Raw genomic sequence first — 25912 nt, forward strand, 5'->3', positions numbered from 1 at the left:
TATGTAATTAGTATTATGCACGGAAAATAAATAAATATATTTTAAAGATGTTTATTCTAAACTATACGATAAAAAAACATCGTAAATACTTGGAGCAAATGTTATTACACTTAGATATATTTTTACTAGTTTTCGTTGGCGATTTTAGGGGTGGATAGTTATTAGGTATAAAAGGTAGCCAATGTCCTTCTTTGGGGCTCAAGCTTGCTTCAAACCAAAATTTATCAAAACCGGTTTAGTAGTTAAGTCATGAAAGCGTATCGTACAGTATCGTATTGATATTATTAGTATATATGTAAAATCAAGTTGTTTCGTGTCGTCGGTAGGTATCTAAGTACCTATACAAACTTACAAACGTAATCCCTGAGCTGCAATGAAACGGATCAAAAGTTATCAATTTTTGAAATACCTTCAATGGTGGTCGGCGACTGTCATTTTTGATGAGCTCGTAGCGATCTTCGAACGTTCGGTCCCAAAACTCCTTGGTCCGTAACCAACTCGGCTGAAAATGTAAGTTTAAATAATTTCACTCGATAAGCCGTTTTGTGTTACAGGTCATCATTCATTATCAGGTGACGTCATGTATCGGTTTTGTGAGTTAGCGATGCTACACAACATTAAATCCTAAATAGCCTGCCTATACGAGCTGCAACCGGACACTTATTTTACTTTTTGTCACTATTTTATTTAAATTTTCTGATACATTTGTCGCGGTATTAATTAGATTAAACGACAAGGAAGTGCTTAATACAACATTGGAGCACCAAAGCTCGACGCAAGCGCAGGGTTAATCGAGTTTGAAAATCATAGTTCACTCATCTCCTGCGCTTGTCGCAATGTTAAACCTTGTAGAAAGTCGATAGTTGGACAAATTAAGGTATAGTATGTTTACATTATTATATATTTATTTATATATTGCAAGTTATCCGAACTGTCCTAAGTAGTTCGGCGAAAACCAGCAATTCGATTTTGGAATACAGTAGAACCTTGATTATCCGAACCCTTAATTATCTGAACGATGACTTATTTCCTTAGTACCTCAATATTTAATGAGAATCGATTAATGCGAAATAAACAAATATAAGTGAATGGGTAAACGGTGTCTGGGGTGTTTGTTAAGAGACAACAATGAAATCTGCATCGCAGGGGATGCTAACGTGGTTCGACCGCGTTGTCGACCTGTGTGGATGGTTCGCCAGCATTGTACGTATACGAACGAGCGTCGCACACGTAGGCTAATTTCGTTAAGTGACGCCGTAAGTTGAAGCAAGAGATAATCTAATAATGAAAATAATCGTGTTACCCGGCGTCGGCTACCTCGCAGAAGGAATTGCAAAAACATTATATGCCGACATACGTTTGAAAAGATAATTATAATAAAAATGAGTACGAATATATTACAAAAGTTTAAGAGATCTTGTGACGAGTGGTATTTACTTATATATATAGGTAGACAGACATACGGGTGGATGGGCCACCTGGGGGTACGTAGTCACCACCTATCATAGACATCGGCGCCGTTCGAAATATCAACCATTCCATCACTAATGCGATATCAACCTTGGGAAATAGGAATCCTGTAGTTACTCTGGCTGTCTCCCCCCCCAAACATAAAAATACGTATTTATTTTAGTTTTGCGGTGGAATACGTGATGAGTGGGTGGTACCTACCTAGATGGGCTTACACAAAGCCCTACCACCGAGTAAAGTTTTATATAAATTTTGTATACCTCGGAAACGGCTCTAACGATTTGGCATGTATTTAGATATTAAGATGTTGTTTTTTAAGTTTATGTCTATATATGTGTCATTCTTGACAAAACGCAATACTTCAAAACATTGATAGCACGAGTCGGGTTTGCCGCAGTAGGTACTCATGAACTGCTACAAATAAAAATGTTAATGAATAAGTTAGTAGTTTCTGTCAGTTCGAAATGATTAATACAGTTTGGCCTGGTACACATCAAATAATGTTATTGCCTGGCACACTTTGAAATTCGAACAGGTACTTTTAGATCTACTACGGCGTCTGAATATAATGAAATTGTAACAGGCCGATGTCTGTATATGAAATATATTTTAAAAAATCTAATATACCCCATATTAGTTTTTTTTTCAATATATTTAATGTTTATTAAGGCAGCAGAAGCCAAAACAAAAGTTTTTAGAAATTTTGTTTGTTTATCTTTCTGTATGTATCCGTTTCACGCAAAACTACTGCATAGAATTCAATACGGTTTTCACCGATGTATTTTGCTAGGGGTCTAACTTAAAATATAGGCTCCATTTTAAAGCACGAAAATATCTTGTTTCGTTTGTTTTTATTATTTAATATTTCCCGGTACTCTAAATTTACTACTAGGTACTATTAAATGTATGTACTATTAAATTATGATAGATATATTTATTTAATAGTACGTTTTTAGTTTTAATATTACGAATAGTACGTTTTTAATTTTAATATTTTTTTTTATTATTTCAGCAGTGACGACGATGGACAGCAGCGCGAGGCCATCCCGGCTGCCGTCCTCCTCAGGGCCGTCTGAAATAGGACACACGAGGCCCCCACTTCACGCATCCACGGCCCAAAGGGTACGCCCTCTCTTTTAAGCCCCGGGCGTCTGGGCTGTGGGAGGATCGAGATGACGCCGTCGTCGTCTGCGCCGAGCAGGATCAGCCCTTTCCAGTTCCGCCGTCTCCGTCTGGACCATGACGGTCTAACAGAAGGAGGCTACAGCCCTCCACACCAATTTCGGACAGGTCTTGTCTGACTTCACGGATCAGGATGTCGGAGCGCGTCTCCAACGTATGCTAAGCGGTGTCCCAATCCACGTCACAGTGGATCGCCACACACATCGACGGCGATTCGCGGCCGATCTTACACAGGTATTCTTCAAAAATAACCATGATCGGTCATTACCTGCATATATATCCAGCCACTAGACCAACGAGGCAGTCACTTAGCACTTTAATGTATGGGCGAATATATCGTTTGGTGAACGTTTATACTTTATTGATTAAAAGACACGGAATAAAATCCTTATTCTACCCGTACGAAGTCTGGGCGGGCAGCTAGAATTTAAATAAACGCTTAAAAAAATAAGCGGGTCGAGTTGTACGACGCATTATCACAGTACGAGCGAATAGGTCTGTTAACGTATATTTATATTTCGTCATTATTTTACCTCGCAGTCCCTGATGATATGTTCAAAAACGATTCGTTTTTCTTACGGATAGTACAATTGTCTACGAGGTTTAATTCAAGTGTTCTATTAAAAGGTTTCGAAAGTCGAGCTACACAAAATTTTAATAACAAAATGCAGTTATTACTTTTGTAACAAAATCGATAAATGTATAATCATAATTCAAATGATAATAATTAATAATTTTAACTATATGGCAATGATAGATGACGAAATCATTTAAGAACGAGGAGTATTCTTTAATTATAGAAACCAGTGGCCAGTCAACCGGGCAAAAATTTGAAAATTATAAATAAATAATTGAAAACTGGTTTATCATTAAAACGTATTTGTTAACGACTCGTTATTTCTAAGTTTGTATAATTTGTCAAGGTCACGGTCACGGCACAAATGAATTAAAATAAAATAAAGAGCAGTCCGTATTCGTCCAATTTATCAAATCAAATGAAACGAAAATATTTAGCCAAGCCGTCAGATGTGCATTCGTTTCGTTTGGTATTGCGATTTCGGAAAGTGAATGTAAAAGCAAATCGAGTTTCCAATCAAATTTTTCACACATTCAAAGGTAAATTCTATTTAGCGGTGGAGCGACCGCATTTCTGTTCGACCACGTCCTGCGGCCTCTGTTTTACTAGCAGTACGAGATATGGTTTATACAATTCGGTTGATGTCGATTTTTAAAATCTTTTTTTTTTGTCGTAGCAACATTATTCGGTCAAATTTCACAGAGGCAATGTAAACAATATTTAACAATTATTTTAGAGTATTAAGCGTCGGATGGCCGACGTCCTTCCGACATCAAACGGCAAAGAGCCGCTGGCGACACAAAGGGCTGCTACGTGCACGACATCAGACACATGCTGCAGGTAACTTCATCTTGCCTCTTACAAGAAAACAAAATATATACTTAATCGGTTGCATAAAGATCAAATATTTACTTAAATCGATCATTCTTTATAGACATTTCTATACGTACGTACTCGGAGTCGTCGGTTCGTTAACAAGTTATGTCTAACTCATCATTGTAAGAGAAGCTCCTCTCACCGCAACTTTAGGTTAGAACCTCAGAGCGTCGCGGACTCGACAAACGGTCCCTTTTGTTTTTAGTTTATCATTACTCATCAAGAAAACATATGACCAGTTCGTCTCGTTTAATCGATTATTAATTCTGTCATAATCAGCTGCAAAAAGGTATATTTCCAGCATTTAGCTGGAAATGTACCTGTTTGCAAAGAACAATTATAAATAAGTGTTAGTGGTGCAACCAATTGGGTGGTGGATCGAAGGTAGAAAGTTGTTTAAAAACTTCATCTTCAGTAAGCTTACAATTATTAAATGGTGCATAAGAATTCCGAAATTGAGTTCGATTGTTCAAAATTAATGTCGAAGAACTATTTACTACCTCATAATTTGTGCTTTCTATGTATACCGATGCGAAATATTTAGCAAAAGCGTTGCATATATCTTTTCCTCCCTTCACTACGTGGTCATCTAGAGACATTTCGTTTGGTATACATTTAGTGCCATTTTTTCTTTGTTGTTTAAAAAAGTTCCAAAAATATGTAGGGTCATTTCGAGTAGCGTAGCTGATAGAACTACGCGTTTTTTAAAACTATCAAGCAATTTTTAATCATCATTGTGCAACGTTCTCGCAACAACTCGTAAGTAAATTTATCCATTAAATTATTATATGTCTTGCTTTTATGATATTAGATGATATTATCGCGTAGTGCCCTTATTAGAGGAGCTGTGTACCATATCGGATAATGATTTTCACGTGGTTTGGCATGGGTGTGTGTTTACAGATAATAGGCAATTATATATTGTAGAAAATATTTAGTTTTTCGTCAACAGAATTCGTATTTGTTAATAATAATGGGCAATTTATTTGATCTAATTCATTACATACACTCTCGTAGTCACACAAAAAGAATTTAGGCAGACTACGAGAAGGTTTTATAAAGTGGTCCTTCGTAATTTTTAATGTAATTTTCAACGGTGGGTGATGGCTATCTATTGAAACCAAGGCATTTGGTGACTTATGAACTTTTATAAAATTTTGACCATTAGACATAACTAGGTCTAAGATACGATCATAAACGTTCGTAATATAATTATATTGCTTGAAATTATTAAAAGCAATGTTTTCCAGAAAAATACTATCTATGTTGTTACTATGTCGATCGGGTATGAAGTCGTCGCCGTCAATGTTCATTACCCAAGTTATACTAGGTAAATTTAAATCTCCCATAATGAGCGTAGGAGAGTTAGGATTAATTTTATTATTACAAACGTAGTTAACATTTTAAATAGGCATTTTAAGTAATCTTCTGTTACAGGTGGCGGGACATAAATACCGCAGATATATATAACTTTACTTTTATTTATTTTAATTGATATTCATAAATCCTCACATTTTGATTCCCAATCATATTTTCTTATGGACTCAAATTTTTTGTTAACAGCTATAGCTACCCCACCGCCGTCTCTTTTATGGTTAGAAAGTGGGCATGAACTGCGATCTCGTCTGTATAAAATGTAACGATTATCAAATATTTCATTATCAAAAACCGTATTGTTTAACCATGTTTCAATCAATCAACAGCCAATCATTGTCCACTGCTAAACATAAGCCTCTCCAAGGGGCGCCAAAGTTTCCTGTCCTCCGCCTTCCGCATCCAGTTGGTGCCAGCCACCTTTTTAAGGTCATCGGTCCACCTGGCTGGCTTGGTTATCAAGAAAGGTGATAACCATGTTTCAGTAAGTATTATTATATCATAGTCATGACATAACGCCGCTGTATAAATTGCCTCTGTTTTGGTCCTGAGACCTCGCACATTTTGATAAAAAACTTCTAACGCGTATTTTATATAGTAACAATTTAAATACATGCATAGATAATAAAATACTGATTGATTGATTGATAGATAATAAAAAATTAACAATTTTTTTTTAAACAAATACTAAAATACTACTTTAAGCTATTTAAAGTTTCTGTAGTCTTTATTCATAATGCTGACGATTCATTATTCTTCCGGACAAATATTCGACCATTTCTGAGCCACACGAATTCGTATTTCTTCTCTTTAGCCACCAGTCTGGTGGCGGCATGTAGCTTTTTGTTTTTCAGAGACAGGTGTTCCAATATATAAAAAGGTTTTTTTTCACCTGTAAATCCCAAATCAAATGTGTTTAACTTTTCCCGTGGATTTTTCTTGTTCTAGCGTTTCACTGATGCTAGGAAGTCATCTCTTAATCTTGGACGTTGGGATTGTTTATCCACCTTAGCAACTCTGTGGAAGTTTAGTACGTTCTCTTCTGGCAAGTCAATCTCATAAGATTACTGAGGCCATTTTTTGGATGATTGCAAGAATTTTCTCATTTTTGTTTTCCGAGATACATTGTACCTCAACGTTGCAGTCTCTGGCTTGTTGTTCAAGTTGATTTATCTTGCTATTTAGTTCAATCATTTGAGATTGTAAAGTGCTGTTTTCAGTGTTGAGATTAGAAGATATCTTTCATCGACTATTTGTAGTACGATTAAGATTATTATTTCAAATCTAGATTTATTTTAAACGTAATTTATGTCGCTCTTTGAACTCGTCCGAAACTTGATTGGAATATGTTGCCACAAAGTTAATCTAAGTTTTGTTATTTAAATATTACGTCGATATTAGTTTACTTCGTCGAGAGACGCCACAAATCACAGAGATGATTAACTTGATAAGATCTCGTGAAGCGAATGCATATTCATAAAACCAAAAGGAAGCATAAAATCAGTGGTGCTGGGACACGACGACGTCTCCATCGGCGACTCTATTAAAATAATTTTATCTTAATACAAACTATATACTATATTATGTTATATATATACTACTAACATTAGTTTCTTCTTTTTAGATTTTTAACGTTGTAATAATACTTATTTTGTTGTGACGGCAAAGAAAATCTTGTTTGATTATTTCTATGTTGTTGTTTGAAATTGCACAAAATTCTATCATAATATTGTAGCCAATCTCCTATGCTTTCATCGAAGCACAATTATCGAAGTCGTTATCGTTTGTAATACATTTATCAACAAAAATACACACAATGACTAATAGACTTGTTTCAACCATAATGAATCTCTTGGACGTTTAGCATAAGCCGTTTAGAAAAGCAGTACTCAGTGCTACTGCTACTGCACATGTTATGTTATGTTACAGTTGTCGTGTTACTGTGCTGCGTATAACTAGATTTATTTACTAAATAAGAACTTCCATCTAAAACAGCTAGTTTCATTTTCAAAATAATTTACGCTTGCTAGATAGTGATCTAACGGTAAAGTCTGAATAACGTATGAGATAATGAGAAAGTACATGCAATAAATATATAAAATTAAACATTCATTATATACTTGAATGGAAATGTTAAGAATCTAACGTGAATTTACGTGCTAACGTTTAGTTTTCGTAGACAAAGATGAAAGACGACGAGCCGAGTTACCTTACGCGTATAGTTGTAGAAAGAGTGTTAGTAGAGATGTCATCTGACTTGAATCGTAAAACGCATACAAAGGTCGAATTGATCAGTGGTTTCTTGTAGAAGAAATCAATCATGATGGCGATAAGTCGCGGGTAAAGCGAGAAGCGATTTTGTTGAACAGTCTAGCTAGCAAGTATTTAATAATCACCATCATCAATCTAATCAATAAAGCACTCCTTAACTTCAGATGGTCCGTCAAAAACAGAAAGAGTCATTTCGTTGGACATTTTTAGAACTCGACTGTTCCCTAAAAGATTTAAAGACTTAAAGAGTACGACACAGCTTGATAGTTATTAGTAAAAGTATGCGAAATAGATATACGACGCAGGCGTGATATCGCGGTGGCGAGTGCGGGCTGCTGGTTGTCGCCCACAATCCGATAGGCGTTTGTGGTTGCATCGGATATGCGAACGCTATTACGGGTTGTCCTCAATAATTAGCCGATTTAATTTGATGGTCTAATGACACAATGCTAACAATTGTGGATTTTACTTTATGGAGAATGTGAGAAACGGGATTACGTCTTAATGGTTTACTTATTGTGTTGGTAGTTTTGTTGATTTTCGGCTACTTTTAATATCAATCAATCAATCAATCAATCAACAGCCAATCGTTGTCCACTGCTGAACATAGGCCTCTCCCAAGGTGCGCCAAAGCTCCCTGTCCTCCGCCTTCCGCATCCAGTTGGTGCCCGCCACCTTCTTAAGGTCGTCGGTCCACCTGGCTGGAGGGCGCCCTACGCTGCGCTTGCCGATTCGCGGTCTCCACTCTAGGACTCGTCTGCTCCAACGGCCATCGGTCCTACGACATACGTGACCAGCCCACTGCCACTTCAGCCTGCTAATTTTGCAAGCTATGTCGGTGACTCCGGTTCTTTTCCGGATAATCTCATTTCTGATCTTATCCTTCAAAGATACTCCGAGCATAGCTCGCTCCATAGCACGCTGAGCGACTTTGAATTTGTGGACTAGTCCCGCAGTTAGTGTCCACGTTTCGGCACCGTATGTCATGGCAGGTAAGACGCATTGGTTGAAGACTTTCGTCTTCAAACATTGCGGTATAGACTTTTAATATATGTATATGTAAATCAAAGTCGAATGGAATGTTAAAGCCAAGCTTTTGACTCTCGACTACGTATTTCGAATTACAATTGTTACATTTATTTTAATCACTTAGAGAATTTAGAACAATCTTTTTAAAAGTCGGACCAATGTCATAATTATGATAGATATATTTATTTAATATTCTTGAGTTATCGCTTCCATTGCAATAAAAATTAATTCCTTTGATTGGAAAGTGACGTTCGAGAACCGAGATCAAAACTAATATATGAAAAAACATAAATGTTCAAGAGATTATCGTTAAAGTGGTACTTAAGGATTCACATATCGGAGTTTATACAGTGAGACCATACAACCGTAAACGTTGTTGCTACAGACGAAGATTTTTAATGGACTGTTTCCTATATATGTATTTGTAAAATATTTTCGAGTAGATATCAAACGCGTTCACTTCCTGGTATGCTCTCGGTAAACAAGAGTTAAACCAAGTGTTTAGTTTCTTTTTAAACTACAACTTGTCGAGGAGCTCCTGGCCTATGCATCCATCACCATATAAGCTCGTTGGTACACTGTTGTTGTGGTCACGACAGTTGCATAAGGTAGATTGAATAAGCAATTACTTCGATAATGAAATCAATCAATCGAAAACAGAGTTAATGTCGGTGAGAGTTTGGCCAATAGTTAATTGTCCTTATCTTCAAAGTTAGGCGGAGAACTCATTTGTCACCACTAGCAACAGACGCTGTCGAAGGACTTGAGCAGTTATTGATAAAGCACTCTCCGTTTAAGTTCGTATCCTACGAGTGCTCATATATATATGTATCGGCGTTTGTAGACGAACTAGAGAACATTTAAATATTTTTTAAAACTATTGACACTATTACTTTCGGGTTCGTGGTTTAGCGCTAACTTTACATATGTCGATTGTACGATATTGTTAGTTATATTTATTTTCTGCACTTTCGTAATGAGACAAAAAGGCATATTGAGATAGTTGATATTTATACCGACAGTCGCCAATCAGTGTCACCTATCACTTACCTAAGACAGAAAAAAATGTCTTGAGAGCTAAATTTATATAAGGATACGTCGTTCATCCATGTGACATTTTGTTTTTAATTTGTTTCAAGTTCGCGTAGAAAGATTTCGTTTTGTTAAATCAGCACATCGAAATTTGCACAAATATAAAATTATGTTTTTACACGAAACAATGTGTTCCAGTATACTATCGAATTGCTGGCAATAGTAAAATCAATTTTTCTAGTAATTCTAGGAGTCCGAAAAACCGAAATCGGCTTTGGAGGGATTCGCATTCCTGTGACTATAGTTCTATCTGGACTGTAGCAATTAACACAGAATGACATTGCGGATAGACAGAACTGTTCATGGCGATATAAAAATATATAACAAAATAAATTAAAATTTAGATTGAGCGCTAGCCGAACCCTTTTAGATTTACATAACGTACGACGGTCATATGCCGAAGCAATCTGCAAAAAACAAAACATTAATTAAACTTAGAACTCAACAAAAACTGAATGTGTTCGTTTATTTAAGTAGTTTAGTATTTTTTAGATTTCGACTAAACATAATTGTCATTTTGAATACTGAACACAACAGTTAACAAACCTCGACATTTTCACAGAAGGATACTTTTTTGATCTATCTCAAAGCGTAACATTATTTTCTTGATAATATAATACAAATAAATAAATAGAGTTTTATTGCTTTGATTTTTCAATTTGGAGCAGGAATATGAAGAATATTTCTGTCTGCAAAATGTTTATTATCTCTATATGTGAATTTATATGTAGCAGGATAGGGGAAAAAAGAGCGAATAAAACTTATTTATGTAAATAATGTCATCACGACACACGAGATTATTAAATCTGTGTTAGTGGTTTTGATTAGGATTTTTCAAACATATATATTCTACTATTAGCAAGTCGTTTCATAACACATTAAAAAAGAAAATATCATCAAAAGTTTGATCTTGTTTTGTAGATATAAAAATTCTCGCAGGATTATTTCCTTATTTGGAAGATGTAACATTGTTAAAGTCCTAGACTTTAACAATGTTACATACAACGCGACTTAACAACGAATAAAAGGTTCCACTTAGCGAAAGACTTCCTGTATCCAGGACTTCAGGGTAAAAATACATTTCAAACGATGTAACGCTTCACAGTCTAGAAGTTGTTGCTAAAACTGCAGTGTTTATTTATTGTACAAGCACAGGTGTTCGGTAACGTATTCCATTTCTGATAATTCCACCCCGACCCCGCTACCCCTTTTGCTCCCCGTTCCGACCACGATTGATTAGGTTAATGAGAGTTGCATTAGCACCGCTTTATCATGTCACTTAATATAATTCAAGCCTAAATATTTGATTAGAGAAGTGCTTGTGTGGAATTTCGTTGAAATCTGACCAAAGCGGTTTTCCGTAAAGTTTAAAGTTCCTACGACTGATTATGTGTGATCATGTTTCACTACTTTGATAGGTGATCGTCATCGTGACGTTTTATCAAATCAATCTAACGTTAACACAATACCTTTCACGTACACGAAGAATTTTTTTTTCACATCATTGATACGAATTTGAATACAAAATTAAAAAAAAAACATTACGGAAGATATTGTTACATTGTGTACACCGTATGTCGTGGTTGTTATACATTATTATATACACACAATAATACGAGTACATCGCAGATCAGAGGCAGGATTTTAATTTTTTTTACTTTGATTAGATTACTTTGAAGTTCTGACTGAGGGACGAGCACATGTTCAAACTTTTCTCCATTGCTACAAAGATAAATATCCTTGAAGATGCATGTCGCGATGGACAGCCTCGGATTTTTAATAAAGCTTTTAAACGAGATACACATCTTATATTTTATTTATATTACATTAAAATATTTTTAATTGTAAGAATATCGATGGCACAAATAACTAGCAAATAATGTCAGAATAATCGAAAGGCTATTATTCGGACATTATATGCTTTTTGCTATTGCAACCATAAAAGTTGTCTCACTCAAAACCATTTCTCGTTACAAATACTCGAAGGGCGTTGTATGGAGGGCGACAGTGACGCGGAAAGAGAACGCACTTGTGTCCGTGTACGATGCGACTTACCGATACTCGATATAAATCTCATACAAGTGGAGTGAGCAAAAATTTAATGTAGGATTTAATACAGAACGTTTCACATAATTTCACAATTCCATATTATCCAATCCTTGAGCCGGGAACTGTCCCGACGGGCGTGACTCGTATTAATGGAATAACTTAAATTCTCACGCGAGTACCATTACGTACTAGTTATGTATTATACTCGTCTGAAAAACAATTAATGGTTTATTATATTTCAGCGATTGTGTAGTTTTAAAAATATATACTTCTTTATAAAATGGGTAAAAGGTTGTACAGGCGGCAACTCTGCAACAGTTTAGAATATTTGTCAGCTTTAACGTAATTGCTCGCCATCACCTCCACTAGCTGTGCACTGATTGAAAAGATAATGAAATCCTGAGCCTCGCAAGCGACTATCGGTCGGCGTCATTTTCATACATAAAAGACTTCAATTAAAGCTTCACGGTGCACACGTCGGCTATTATTGCAGGTATTGTTTTACGGGGTCATTTAAAACTTAAAATAATTGCCTGTATTGTGATACTACATTTACAACGTTTCATATATTGTAACGAAATAAATCCTTCACTATTGTTTATTTACCGTGGTATGGTACTCTATCCATAGTAAGCTAAGAGGACTCAAAGCTACGACAAGTTACGAGGAAAGACTGCTGTGTGTCGATGTCATAAAATGTACATAATGTTAATGCGATGTGTGTGTGACATTTGTGGATATTGACTATATTTTTTACTAAATACGTAACGAACTTCTAGTTTTATAAGTCGGTCCGTATGACATTAATCAGCCTTCAGTGAGGGTTCTAGATAAGATCGATAGCCAGCTCTTGATTTTTTTTATTTTTTTTATAGAATAGGAAGGTGGACGAGCATATGGGCCACCTGATGGTAAGTGGTCACCAAACGCCCTTAGACATTGGCATTGTAAGAAATCTCAACCATCGCTTATAGCCAATGCGCCACCAACCTTGGGAACTAAGATTTTATGTCCCTTGTGCCTGTAATTACACTGGCTCACTCACCCTTCAAACCGGAACACAACAATATCAAGTATTGCTGTTTTGCGGTAGAATATCTGATGAGTGGGTGGTACCTACCCAGACGGGCTTGCACAAAGCCCTACCACCAGTCGACCATCTGTCAGCCGTTCACACTGCTCATTTACTTGTAGCAGGATATAATGATACAAATGTTACTAGAACCATGAGAAAATTACGTACTTAGTAGGACATTTTTTTCTATTTCTTTATTCTTCAAATAAGTAAGTTTACGAATAAAGCCAACATATATGGATAAACCGAACATCAGGCGCTGGAGTAGACACGAGCCTGAGAGATTAAGTACCCTTTTTACAATCTTTGAAGCGCTGTAACGCAACAATGCAGCGTCTAGCTTCCTGTCCTTGTTAATTCCAATAATTAAAATTTTTATTAGTCGATAAACAAAAGAAAATTTAGCTTTAATACCGCTATTGAACTTAAGTGTTTTTGCGAAATCAATCTTATAAAATAGCGCTACAATTTCAGGCAAAGTAAGTTTATCTGTGTGTATAAGAGGCATATAAAACCAACATTCAGTTTTACCATCAGAGTTCCATCACCTACTCTAATGACGGCTACGACGCCGCCGGCGGGTTGACGAGCTCGCCATGCAACTAGTTTACTAACGATTTTGTTAATATTCCTACGTTACTTATCGAAATAAACGATATAATGATGTGACTTACCTGGAAGTCGAAAGACGGGTAAATAGTCGTGGTATCGATATCGGCAGCGCTCTCGCGGACCAGTGGGCATTGGTCGGTGAAGGGCTGCCGACAATGACCGATGATGTAAATACTAACTTTTATAAGAAGTAGATAATGATCACACGGCAACAAGATAAATCTAAAAAATTAAGGGACCAATTCATGTTAGGCGGCTGTATGAACATGAACCGATGTAGCTATAAGGAAAGAGAAAGACCGAAAAGAAGATGAACGGAATGTGTGACGGATGACATAAGCAAGAAGGAAGTAACTGAGGATGTGACAACGGCTAAAGAGGAATGCTCCGACAAATAAATGAGGTAAGAGCAAGTGGCATGAAAATAAAAATATTATTATACCGCTTCTTAAGATACGATCTCATTCCTGCAAGCTTAATATTAAATATTCATATAGTGACAACGTAAAGAATGTCTACGAGTTCTCCGTAAGCTTCATAATAGAATATGTCGAGCATCGATGTACATTGCAGTCACTAAAATTCCAAATTCTTTAAAAAATACTTAAATAAAATATAATAACGTCTTCGCTAAGCATCCGTAAATCTCCAAGAATTTCCGATAGTGCAATATCACCGCGTCGATTTTTAAATCAGTTTGAATGTAAAGTTTCCGTGATGCGACCAAACAAAAAGCTATCAGCGCTACTGTCTGACCACAATGCCGCCACCCGGCGCGCCGCGCGCCCGGCCCACGACAAATATTACTTTGCTCTAGAATTAATGCGGTTTTCAATTGAATGCTTCTATCGAAACCAATATAACATCAAGTTATTAAAATGTAATTTTCATTGAATAAGTATAAGTAGTTAATAATAAAAATTAAGTACAGCTAATAACATATCCGCGTCTCCAATTAAGAAGCTTTACAGAAAAACTCATTTCTATGATTAAATAAAGTATGAATTAATTGAGTATAATCTGCATTCAATTAAAAATGTTCAATGTGAAATATGTAGATACGCCAAAAATGTCACCCGACATTACCTAATGACTGTTAAAGTTAATGAAGTGAAATGTTCTCATTGCTCTAAGCAATACCTACTAATAATGATTATAGAGCTCACCTGCTCCTGCAGTGCTCGGTGAGAATCACGAACATACTGCAACTCCTTCATGTTTTCATTTGTGTTCAAAGTATTCGCTGAAACAAAAGAAAATAAAAAATTATTACGGTGTAAATAGTGGCGTGCGAAAAAGGGAGCCGAGACAATTGTGTTTTTATACTCTTTACTGGTTTTGGGTTAGGAATATCCATAAAGTTTAGCTACAAAACTTAAAATCTTAGTTCCCAAGGTTGGTGGCACATTGGCGATGTAAGCAATGGTTGATATGGTTTTTACATCGCTAATGTTTATGGGCGGTGGTGACCACTTCCTATGAGGTGACCCATTTTCCGGTCTGGCTAAAGTTTAAATGGTAAATGGTATATATTCATTTATTATTATTCAATTTATTATTATTAATGGCTATTTCATAAATAAATAGTCAATAAAACACGGGAAGAAACGATGATGATATTCGATAATGATATTAAATCTCTTGCAACATCAAGGTCGATTATGTAAATTACTCTTTAAATTATTCGAATTGTATCGTTCGTTTATAAGTTAGGACTGATGAAATAACGCAAAAAGTGAGAAATGTGCCGCGGTGTTAGCGAATCACGGATATGGCGAGCGAACTGTACGAGGCTTAGTGTATTATTTACCTACACATTTTATTATTTGGAAACTAGAAAGAGTTAATTATATAATATAATATAATATAATATAATATAATATAATATAATATAATATAATATAATATAATATAATATAATATATAAATATATATATATATACTAAAAAAAAACTTTAAAACTTTAAGACGCATTATAAAAAAATAAGCCGCCGGGCTTTAAATATTAGCCTTCTTCGATATAATGGGCTATCCAACACTAAAAGAATTATTCAATTCGAACCAGTCGTTCCTGAAATTAGCGGGATCAACCAAACAGGCTATTCAGCTTATAATATTAGATTATTAAGCACGATAGCTGTATCTAATATATTGTATATAATAAAATTGCTATAGAATGTAATATGAAATAACATTGCGTTGTTTAGTGGCCATTCTATTTACAATAGTAGGTACGGAGGAAGCATTCCCAGAACAAGATAAAATATTCCACTAGCTGCTACTGAGAAAATGTACACTTTGTAATAAACAACTGTTGTCTTTGAGAACAATAGACTATATTTTATATAAAAGACATTTAACTATGAACGATATGTTCGATTAAAAATCTAGACGAATGAGAGTGCAACATCGCCGGAAATCGATCGCAGGTCTACTAAGTATTACTCGTAAGTGCTGCAACGCTAAAAGCCCTTATTAAATCCCTTTAAATACAGATGTACTTCAGAACATAATGCACTACCAAAGAAGTTTAATGATCTTGATGTTTACCGTTACAATTTCGAAAACACCTCGTCGAAATTATCTCTTAATTATTAAGTTTACAATCAAAGATTCCAGTGTAATATACATAAGACATGTTCAGTGTGTAGTGTTCAATAACTTCTTATTGTTACTAGTGTTCGCCCTGTCGTTGTAATTCAGCCATAATTTATTTAAATTTTAAGTTAAACACTTACCATTACTAAAAGGATGGATGTGTATGTGCACACACAATACTCAAATTAATGGTAGTGTGAGTAATGTTTTATTTTATTAATATAACATATTTCTAATGCATATTATACAAAAATTTTACTTTCGACACTCCTTTTCCTTATAAAGTTTAACAGTGCTAAATTTCATTCCTCTCCGACCACGTAATTGTCGTAAAAAGGGGTACAAAGGGGTACCAAGTTACTCTATTACTAGACTATTAAGCATGCGCATTCGTTTTCTTACGTTTTAATTCGACGATTCTGTCACATAGTTGTTCGTATCTACTCTGTTCTATCCTATCGAACTGACGTAGCGGTGCACAAATAGACCACGTATGTCGGAACATCAAAGTGAAGCGATCTTCATGATCTCAATTAGCTATTAATTAATTATTGAACTCGTAATCCATTCGATTTATCACGCTATACAATACTAGCCTATGTTAGACGGGTAATTACTTGTGATCTTTTTTTTTCTCGCAGTGGAAACCTGCGCAAAGGTACCCGAGTCCCATGGGGATGGAACTGGGTTATGAGGGATTCTTACCCACTGCGATGGCCGTCCTCAGCACGGATCGGAGAGGCTGCGGGATCGTGTTGATATAACGCATCCGCAGCCTCTCCCGTGCTTTGTTTCGGCTCGTGGCTCGGCGGAGCACTTCTCAGGGGGCGAAGGTAATCTCGCCCCCCCCCGCACTCCTCGCTAGTGCGTACGGCAGCGCGAGGCCATCCCAGCTCCCGTTCTCCTCAGGGCTGTCTGAAATAGGACACGCGAGGCCAGTTTTACGCCCTATCTTTTAAGCCACGGGCATCTGTACTGTGAATGACTTGTCATCTAGCTCAAATAGATCTGTTTTCTGATTGTGATCTAACATTGGACTCAACGACACATTACTAACTCCGTAATGTATTCAAAATCTTTATTGATCACATTATAAGCCCATCATTGCGCCGAACAGCGCTTCCAGCGTGATAGATCACTTATATATTTGAGAGTTATGCCATCACTGCATATTGTTTAGTGTCAAGTATAAGTAATACACGAACAAGTAACTAAATATAAACACTTACAGCTTTACTTATAAACGTGGCTCAGCGGCTGTTTAGTTAAACACTGATTGATCTATTTCTGCCATTATTGATTTGACACAAAGTCAAAGAAGAAGACAACTAGTTTATCAAATCATACACTTAAATGTTTTAATGATCAGTGAAGTGAAAATATTTTGACTTTACTCATACGCTTTGACTTTTTTCTCAAGACAATGTCTTCTCCTATAATGCTGCTAAAATAACATGCTGTTAATTGGATGATATGATTATTTAAGTGTAGTTAATTAGTATTTAAGTGTAGATAATTACATAACTAATGACAATATGGGTGTTTGGAATGATTATAAATATATCGAAAAACTAAACTTGACACTACATTACGCATCACTGCGGTAAGTCTCTAATAATAATATAAAGAGGAAAGATTTGTTTGTTTGTAGTCGATAAACTCTGAAACTGCTATTATTTATTGCAGTAATCATAAGATTTCAGCCTGAAATCAGCTGAAATCAGCATAGCTAGTTTTTGATATTATGAGGCTGGTTGTGCCGCTCGGACTTTTACTCGCGTGAAGAGTTGATTAATTTTATTTGTCCACGCGAACGCCTGCGCTGATTCGATACGAGTCGTAATATAATATCGTATTTACTGGTGGTAGGGCTTTGTGCAAGCTCGTCTGGGTAGGTACCACCCACTCATCAGATATTCTACCGCAAAACAGCAATACTTGATATTGTTGTGTTCCGGTTTGAAGGGTGAGTGAGCCAGTGTAATTACAGGCACAAGGGACATAAAATCTTAGTTCCCAAGGTTGGTGGCGCATTGGCTATAAGCGATGGTTGACATTTCTTACAATGCCAATGTCTAAGGGCATTTGGTGACCACTTACCATCAGGTGGCCCATATACTCGTCCACCTTCCTACTCTATAAAAAAAAAAATATATGCATACAAGAAATGAAAGACTATGTATTTAATTAAAAGCACATTTCACCGAAAATAATGACGACGATAATGACCCGGTCGCTTATAGCTGACGGGATATAGTCGGTGACTGCATTTATCTCCGTTACTGTCATCTTCATATGTACTTACTTGCGTGTGGCTTATTTATGTGGTCAATCTTATTAGTAAAAGTGTTCGCACTTTAAGTTCATGTATGCATGCAACTGCGCTGACCTTAGAATTAGTCTGCCGCAAGTCAATTGATCGCACTTGGCATCAAGGCCAGAGCGCCGTCGCCTCTTAAAATAGTAGACTCCAATTTCCAGAGCAATGCTCTATTCGAGTTGTCCGCAAATTTTTATGTTCCATTTCTCATGACCTTGAATGTCCAAACCATCACTTATGTCTTCGTAAAACTGATCTCTAGGCCGATCTGACAAACAACAACATGAGGATTCTACAGAACATAAGATAACAGCGTATATGATCTCAGTAAATGGCAACGGTCTTTATTTATTTATTTTTGAACTTGGCAGGAAGTCTGAACACTGTGTTCGTTGAAATTGAGCACAAAAGCTAAGCATTCACTATCCATGGCTGTTCATATTGAAGACTCCATCTAATCTTTAAGCCAAGCAACTTCGTATACTATAAGTTTCGCCCAACTTTAAAGTCGACTCTTTGGGATTGAAGATGTAGTATCTCATGAAAGTATAAAATCCTCATAAAGCAATAAAAGTCTTATTGTCGATACATTAATATAATTATTCTCGTTTAGACGTAGTATGGTAACGAGATTCGAGGTATACAGCGAATATTCTTGCAGTTCCTTAACAAAACGGTTCTTAAACGCAAATCCAACAACCAGCCACCGCGACGCCGAACTGGCCGAAGAACTTTTAAAAAAAAATATAACTGCCATCATATTGCCACCTTTTCATCGTCATATATTTCGCAGAGAGCAGCCAATTTCACTTTCTAGCGAAGCAGTTTTACACGACATAGCAAATCTTTTGTTCAGTACAACCAATGTCATTACAGTCATCTTTTTTCTGGACGTCCCACCACGTAGTTTGGTATCGGCGACAGCAAATTAAAGATGAGGGAGCAGCCACAGCTACTAAAGTTCTTGTAGTAAGGGATGAGATTTTTCATTTCCTCTTTCATTTAACGGAAGCTCTCTAATTGTCACTCGGAATCCGTTAGGTGTCACAGCAGGTGCAGAGACTTTTATTTCCCCTTCCTTCACTCAGTAGAACGAACAACCGAGTCGAGATTACCGGAGTATGACCGCTGCATGCTCTGAAGCTACTTGTGAAACTGGTGAGAAATTGTGGACCGATAGACGCCTTCGAGAACAAATTTGAACAAACAAACCAACAAATTCGTAAATCTATTATTTTTAATTTATGGTAATGAGCGCTTAACATAACATTAGTTACAGCGACAATTTATTGGAAATAATGAGGAAATAATAGAAGCGATTTAGCCGGGACGTGCTGTTTGTATTGATACAGGATGTGTTGGTAGTTGCTACCCTCGCGGGCATGCGCCGGAAGCGATATCCTACTTTTGTCTTCTCTTAATTATTTAATCTGCAAATATCTGTGTACATACATTTATAATCTGCTATGTAGAGAATTTCAAGAATTGTCGCTGCATTTTGGATCGTTAGCATGTATTATTTGTTGGTTTGTAAATATCAGAACAAGAGCAACAATGTAAACAAGTACAAGATGTATGTTAATCGCCGATACCGGCTTTGGGACAGCTTTAACATAGTTAAGCAAAGCGAAGTGTATTTACATTAGTTGAGTAGAGACTTGTTTTAAACCGAGACATGTTACATTACTCAAAGCGCCGCCGATCGGCAGCCAGCTACTACAATTCAATTAGCGAAAGTTTGTAGAACGATCACACTTGCACACGATATGATGTTATTCGAGGTACGGCTGTAGGCTAATATTCAGATGAGTCGCAGTCACGTGATTTAATAATTCGCAAAAAAACATTTTTTTTAAACACTTCAGATTGACGGACACTCTTTTATACAAGAAGGTTTTGTATATCCCGGATTTGTGAATTGCACTTTTTCATGATCATCAATCAAAATTATCACGCATACTTACCTATGTACAATAGGTACCGACCTAGTGTATAAAATATCATTCACAAACCATTTTTGCATCATCTGTTCAGCCCTTTTTTATTTATTCATTTATATAAACTTATCCAAATAGTACATGCAAGTAAAATGGCGTATTTAACATATTCAGTAGTCGCGCTGTGCTCACATGGTAGTATTATATATTCAACGCTCTGTTCAGCCGATTTTAGCAGTTTGTCGAACAATATTTTCATGATTAGTTAGTTTTGGCTTAAAATGTCACGATTAATCGGAACGATTTGTACACAGACATACAACGAGACCCTTCACTGTATACATTAGAAATCCACAAAACGATTTACCATTAGTCAAAGCTGTAAAACAAATGTAAGAAGTACCCGGGGCCTCGAGTCTAAATCAAATGCAGCTATTAGTTAAAATGCACAAGCCGGGTCTCGGCTACGCATAGGTGTTGTATTTGTGCAATGTTAAGGAAATCGAAGCCAAGCCCAGAAACATTAAGAGATCAAGCAATGTAATCGCTAGAGTTAGAATCCCTGAATTACTAATTTGTTAGTACGCTAATTTTGTCTATTTTGTCTATTTTTTAAAAAGTGTCTTTAACTGACTTCAGCAGATTTATTAATATAAAACCCACCAAATATCGTTATTAATACAAACTAAAACTGTTGTATATGTAGTGTATAGGACACATGTCTACTATATAAAGGCGCTATTAAATCGTCCCGTCGATACATTTGTAAATGTAAAGTATACGTTGTTTTCCACATATATCCGACAACGTTACCCATGAATCTGAAATAGTCTGTATTGTTTTTTAAATGATTCAGGAGCTCCTGAAGAATAATGCTCTATATCTCACTGCAGCACATATTGTTATGCTCTCTATGAGTACACTCATTTTTTCCCTAATTCAGTTTTCTCCTCGAGTTGCATTCATATCATTTTTTCTCTCTCTCTCTTGTTATAACAAGATATAATTTGCATGATATATCATGCAAATAAGACAAAGAAAACATAACATAATAAGACAAAGAGAGCATAACAATATGTGCAACACAAAATATATTTTGTGTTCAGCTAGAGTTCATTGAAAACCTTTTGACATTGTCTAATTTTACATAATTTGTGCAAATAAATATGAATAAATACATTTTATTCCGGTAAATATTATATTTATAAACTGAAGCTGTCTAGCTACTACATGTGACGACAAATATGAGAACTTTGGAGAAATTGTAAATTGTAAGCGTGTTTCTGCCGGTTGGAGCTGACGTAAACGTCGTACTGGTTTTGGGCATGAGGTAAATCAATTTAAAATGCTCCTGAACTGAAACTTCGATATTGAACAACATTGCTTATACGTCATCATTTAACTACCTACGTACCCTAACCCGTGGAAGAAATATTTGGTTAGAACTATAACGTACTTTGTTTGGGACGGTCTGCGCTCAATCGTCAAATTACAAAATGCTCTACTGGTGCAGTAGGATCTGCTCAGAGTATGTAATTTATACTCTTATAGAGGCAGCTCTATATTGGAACTATCTATCTATTTGCAAAGGGTTTTCTGTTTTGCAAATCTTTTAAATTATATTACTCTTCCCTCTCTCTCATAATCTAGGAAATTGTATAATTTTCTGAAATTTTATAAGCTCTCAAAATGAGATTAAATATTGCCACGATGTTTTAATTTACTCTAAAATGGAAACGAAAAAGTAAGTAAATATCTGTTCATAGGCAAAAGCGTCGTAAAAATGTGTAAGCCATCCCCAAACATTATCGATACCTCGCCAGCCTCGGAGTCTATACTTGTGTCTTTAATTAGTCAGCCTGTTCGATCTAAGTTAGACATTCACATAGGCCGTCGCACGAGGATTTTAATTTTATCGGGCACTCAAACTTTATTTAACGTTTCACCAGCCTTGTTAGTGATATTTATTCACGGAGTAGTAAATTTACAGTAAAATAATATTTAACATGCAAACATAAAGTTATCACGCGCGGCGTAGCAGTATCGCCTACGGGCAAATGACACGACGTCGTCCCGCGATCATAGGAAACTGTGCACTTATTCTAATCTGAATTATTACAAACGTCGTGAGCGCGCCATCCCCGTGTGAGGGTGACCGTGTTGCGTTCGTCTATGTAGATATGTGTAGTTGTGTGCGCCGTGTATCCACAAGGTGTCGGTCGCTAACAAGTCTTGCGAGCGAGCATACAGTCTGTACAAACGCGCCGAATATTGACAACTGATTGATGATTATATTAACTTGTCAATATTTATTGAGCTGTAACATTGGATTATGAATTACACGTTTCTCATCTGTATTTATTATAATTGTGTCTGTAAACTTCGTAATATTAGCATAACTAGCTGTTTTGTTGAAGTTGGTTCTAAATCTCTGTCTGTGATTTCAAATTAACTATCTATTTTAAAGTTAATTAATATGGCTATTTGCAAGTTGCCGAAACGAAAACGAAAGATTTCTCGAAATTCGACCCCTAACTGGTTAAAATAAGGGATGAAAGATTGTATGGAAACCAGTCATTTTTTAAGTAAGAATGCATAAAATTTTATATACAAGCTTCTGCTTATAAATAAACTAATATGTATTTTAGTGTTTTTGAAAATTTACTCCCTAAGAAGGTAAAATAGGGGTTCAAATTTTGTATGGGGATTCCATCATTTTTGTTGTAAGAAGAATAATATATTATATTAAAGCTTCTGAGAATAATATAAAAAGCATACGTATTTCGTCGTTTTTAGAAATTCAATCCAAAACGCACCCGCCGTTTGGAGTTGAATTTTTAAAAATAGGGTTGTAACATTAGTACAAAAATGAAACAAAGTTTTGTTTTGAAGTGTTAGAACGCTCGTATGTACATAATATTTGCTTAAAAACTTCATTCACATACTTCTGAGTGCAAATAACGAAATGCAAAATACACAATGTCTTAATATCAACATCTAGTTAGGAGCAAGTAATACTTTCTTTATACCAACTTCACTTAGTGAACTTATTACATTAATTCCATATGCACCACTTAATTGATAGTCTCGAAGCTTTACCTCAACATGACCCTCAATTCCTACAGATTTATTTTAGGATGTGCTCGAGGAGAGGTAGTTTTCATTCCAAGATTACCATCAATGAGAATATATAATTCGAATTTGAAGTAATTAGTTTATTTATTTATTTGGATCTCCAACAGTTGTACATAACACACATTTAAAACACTTTCTGTATTAACTTAAAACTGACTATGCACAACCGATTACAGGAGAACACACCATACGCGATATTGGAGCATTATGTCCAAGTTTCGTTCGAGTGCGGTCAATTTTAAAGAACGGACATGGGTTGCGAGGTCTTCTAGGAACATTAATATTAAATCTACTCAGCAGTCTATCGTCATCGATTTTTTCATTAAATACTTTATAAAGATACAACTTCATGCCTAGTAGAGATCTTCGAATCTCCAGTGGCTTCATTTAAAAAAAATCTAGTTTGCCTTTGTAGGACTCTAGCTGATTTGAAGCTTTAAAACGAAATACCAAATGTTTAACGAGTCTCTTTTGAACACGTTCTATTCTCTCAATATGGTTCTTGTAAGCGGGGGACCATACTTGACAACAATATTCAAGTTTACTTCGTATCGAGCTATTCTACAATTGTAGGATTGTTGATGACTTTTTGAAATTCGTAGACTGTCTTAAGATAAAGCCAAGTAGTTTAAAAGAACCTGTTACAATTGAATTGATGTGCATATCAAATCTTAGCTGATTGTCAGATATTACAACCAGGTCTCGAATACAATCAGTTTCTTTTAAATGTTTGCCCGAAATATTATATGAACTTAACAATGGATTCTTTTTCTGGTAAATTTTGTAAAATTACATTTGCTTGGATTGAGCACCATGTGATTAATTCTACACCATTGGACTAGTCTATCTAGATTATCTTGAAGAACAGCTATATCAGATTCTTTTTTTATAACTTTTGCTATTTTTAAATTGTCTGCAAACAGATAAACCCGACAATTTTTCATGATATTTGTAATATCATTTATGAATATAATGAAAAACAAGGGCCCTCTTAAAGTGTGCTTCCCCATGACAATCAAAAGTCCTATTGCCATGAACATGTTAAACATGGCCGGCACTGATATTAGTGAGAACTGTTATCACATGGATAGTTTTTATGTTGCATGCTGCAGAGTGAGTTCTGCAAGTATTAGTATTTTAGCCCCAAAAGGAAATACCACAAACGTCGTTTATTATGTTAATAATATGCACCTATATATAAATTGTAATATCAAAATCGCTGACATTGATTTTAAAATTTATATAAGTTTCGGAGTCGGAGGACCTCCTATTTTGCTTATATAAAAACCCTAGATTTAGATAAAATTGTGTATGAATATGTGTAATTATTATTCATGTTATAAATTTGTCTTCAAGCCATTTAAGTCACTATAAAATTATATTAAGTGAAACTACAGGGATTCACAGTAAGCACACTGATGATTATTAAAAGAATAATCATCAATCTAAAAATAAAAATACCCTTTTTTACAACATATTATGTAACATTAAAAAAAAATCCAAAAAATATAGACAAATTAAAAAGAATTATATGTTTTATTGAAATAAAAAATAAGGCGATTAAAAACAAACGTTATTCACTGTTTTCTTATGAAAAATGCACGTCCTTACTTTTCTTATTTTATCGGGGCAAAATACTTATTAAATTTATAAATGAAAAATTACGAATTAATTGAATTTTTTGAAACATTAACCACCAATCGAGTGTAATAAAATTGCGATTTTTCTCTTTTCTCACCTTATTTAGGCCAGTGACTAATAAATATAGCTCGAAATGTAGTTGCCACTTTTTCTTTGTTAAATTGTTATTTATTTCGTTGTTTATAAACAAATTCGGTAGGTAAAACGTTTGAATTTTTATCCGCCGTTTTAAAACTTTTGACATTAGCCCGCGATACACGATTTTGCGACAACATTAAATTTAAAGTTTTATGATGTTAAATACCACGTTAATATTTACAGCACTCACTTTTAAAACCATGTATTATTGTTATAATTGGTAAAAGACTAAAAATAAAAGGCTTTGTTTATACACCTATGTATGTATGTACTATTCACGTATTAATTGTCACTGAGTTAACTGTCCTTACTCACACTTCGCCTTGAGACTGTTATGAAAGATATAAGATGAAATCATAAAGATTCACACAATATTAGTTTTTATACAAAACTACACAAAAACCACTGAAAACACGATATTGTTAACAAAACTTTTTGATTTTAACAACTGCCTCAAACAGTGCGCGTGCGGTTCCTGCAGATAATAATTTATTAATTTTGAGAGTGAAGGGAAACTTTTAATAAATTTTTAGAGA

General features: G+C 35.4%; 1 protein-coding gene across 1 annotated transcript in view; it reads right to left on the reverse strand.

Annotated features, from left to right (window-relative positions):
- The window catches only part of LOC126780189 (alpha-mannosidase 2), a 91799-nt gene that overhangs the window by 5500 nt on the left and 60387 nt on the right, over nt 1-25912 (reverse strand). Inside the window, exons 3-5 of the mRNA XM_050504434.1 lie at nt 14774-14850; nt 13670-13753; nt 410-502 (exon numbers count right to left, since the gene is read on the reverse strand). Coding sequence (XP_050360391.1) covers nt 410-502; nt 13670-13753; nt 14774-14850 — 254 coding nt within the window. The remainder of the gene's footprint in view (nt 1-409; nt 503-13669; nt 13754-14773; nt 14851-25912) is intronic.

Source organism: Nymphalis io, chromosome Z (genome assembly GCF_905147045.1).
Source record: "Nymphalis io chromosome Z, ilAglIoxx1.1, whole genome shotgun sequence".
Lineage (NCBI taxonomy): Eukaryota > Metazoa > Arthropoda > Insecta > Lepidoptera > Nymphalidae > Nymphalis > Nymphalis io.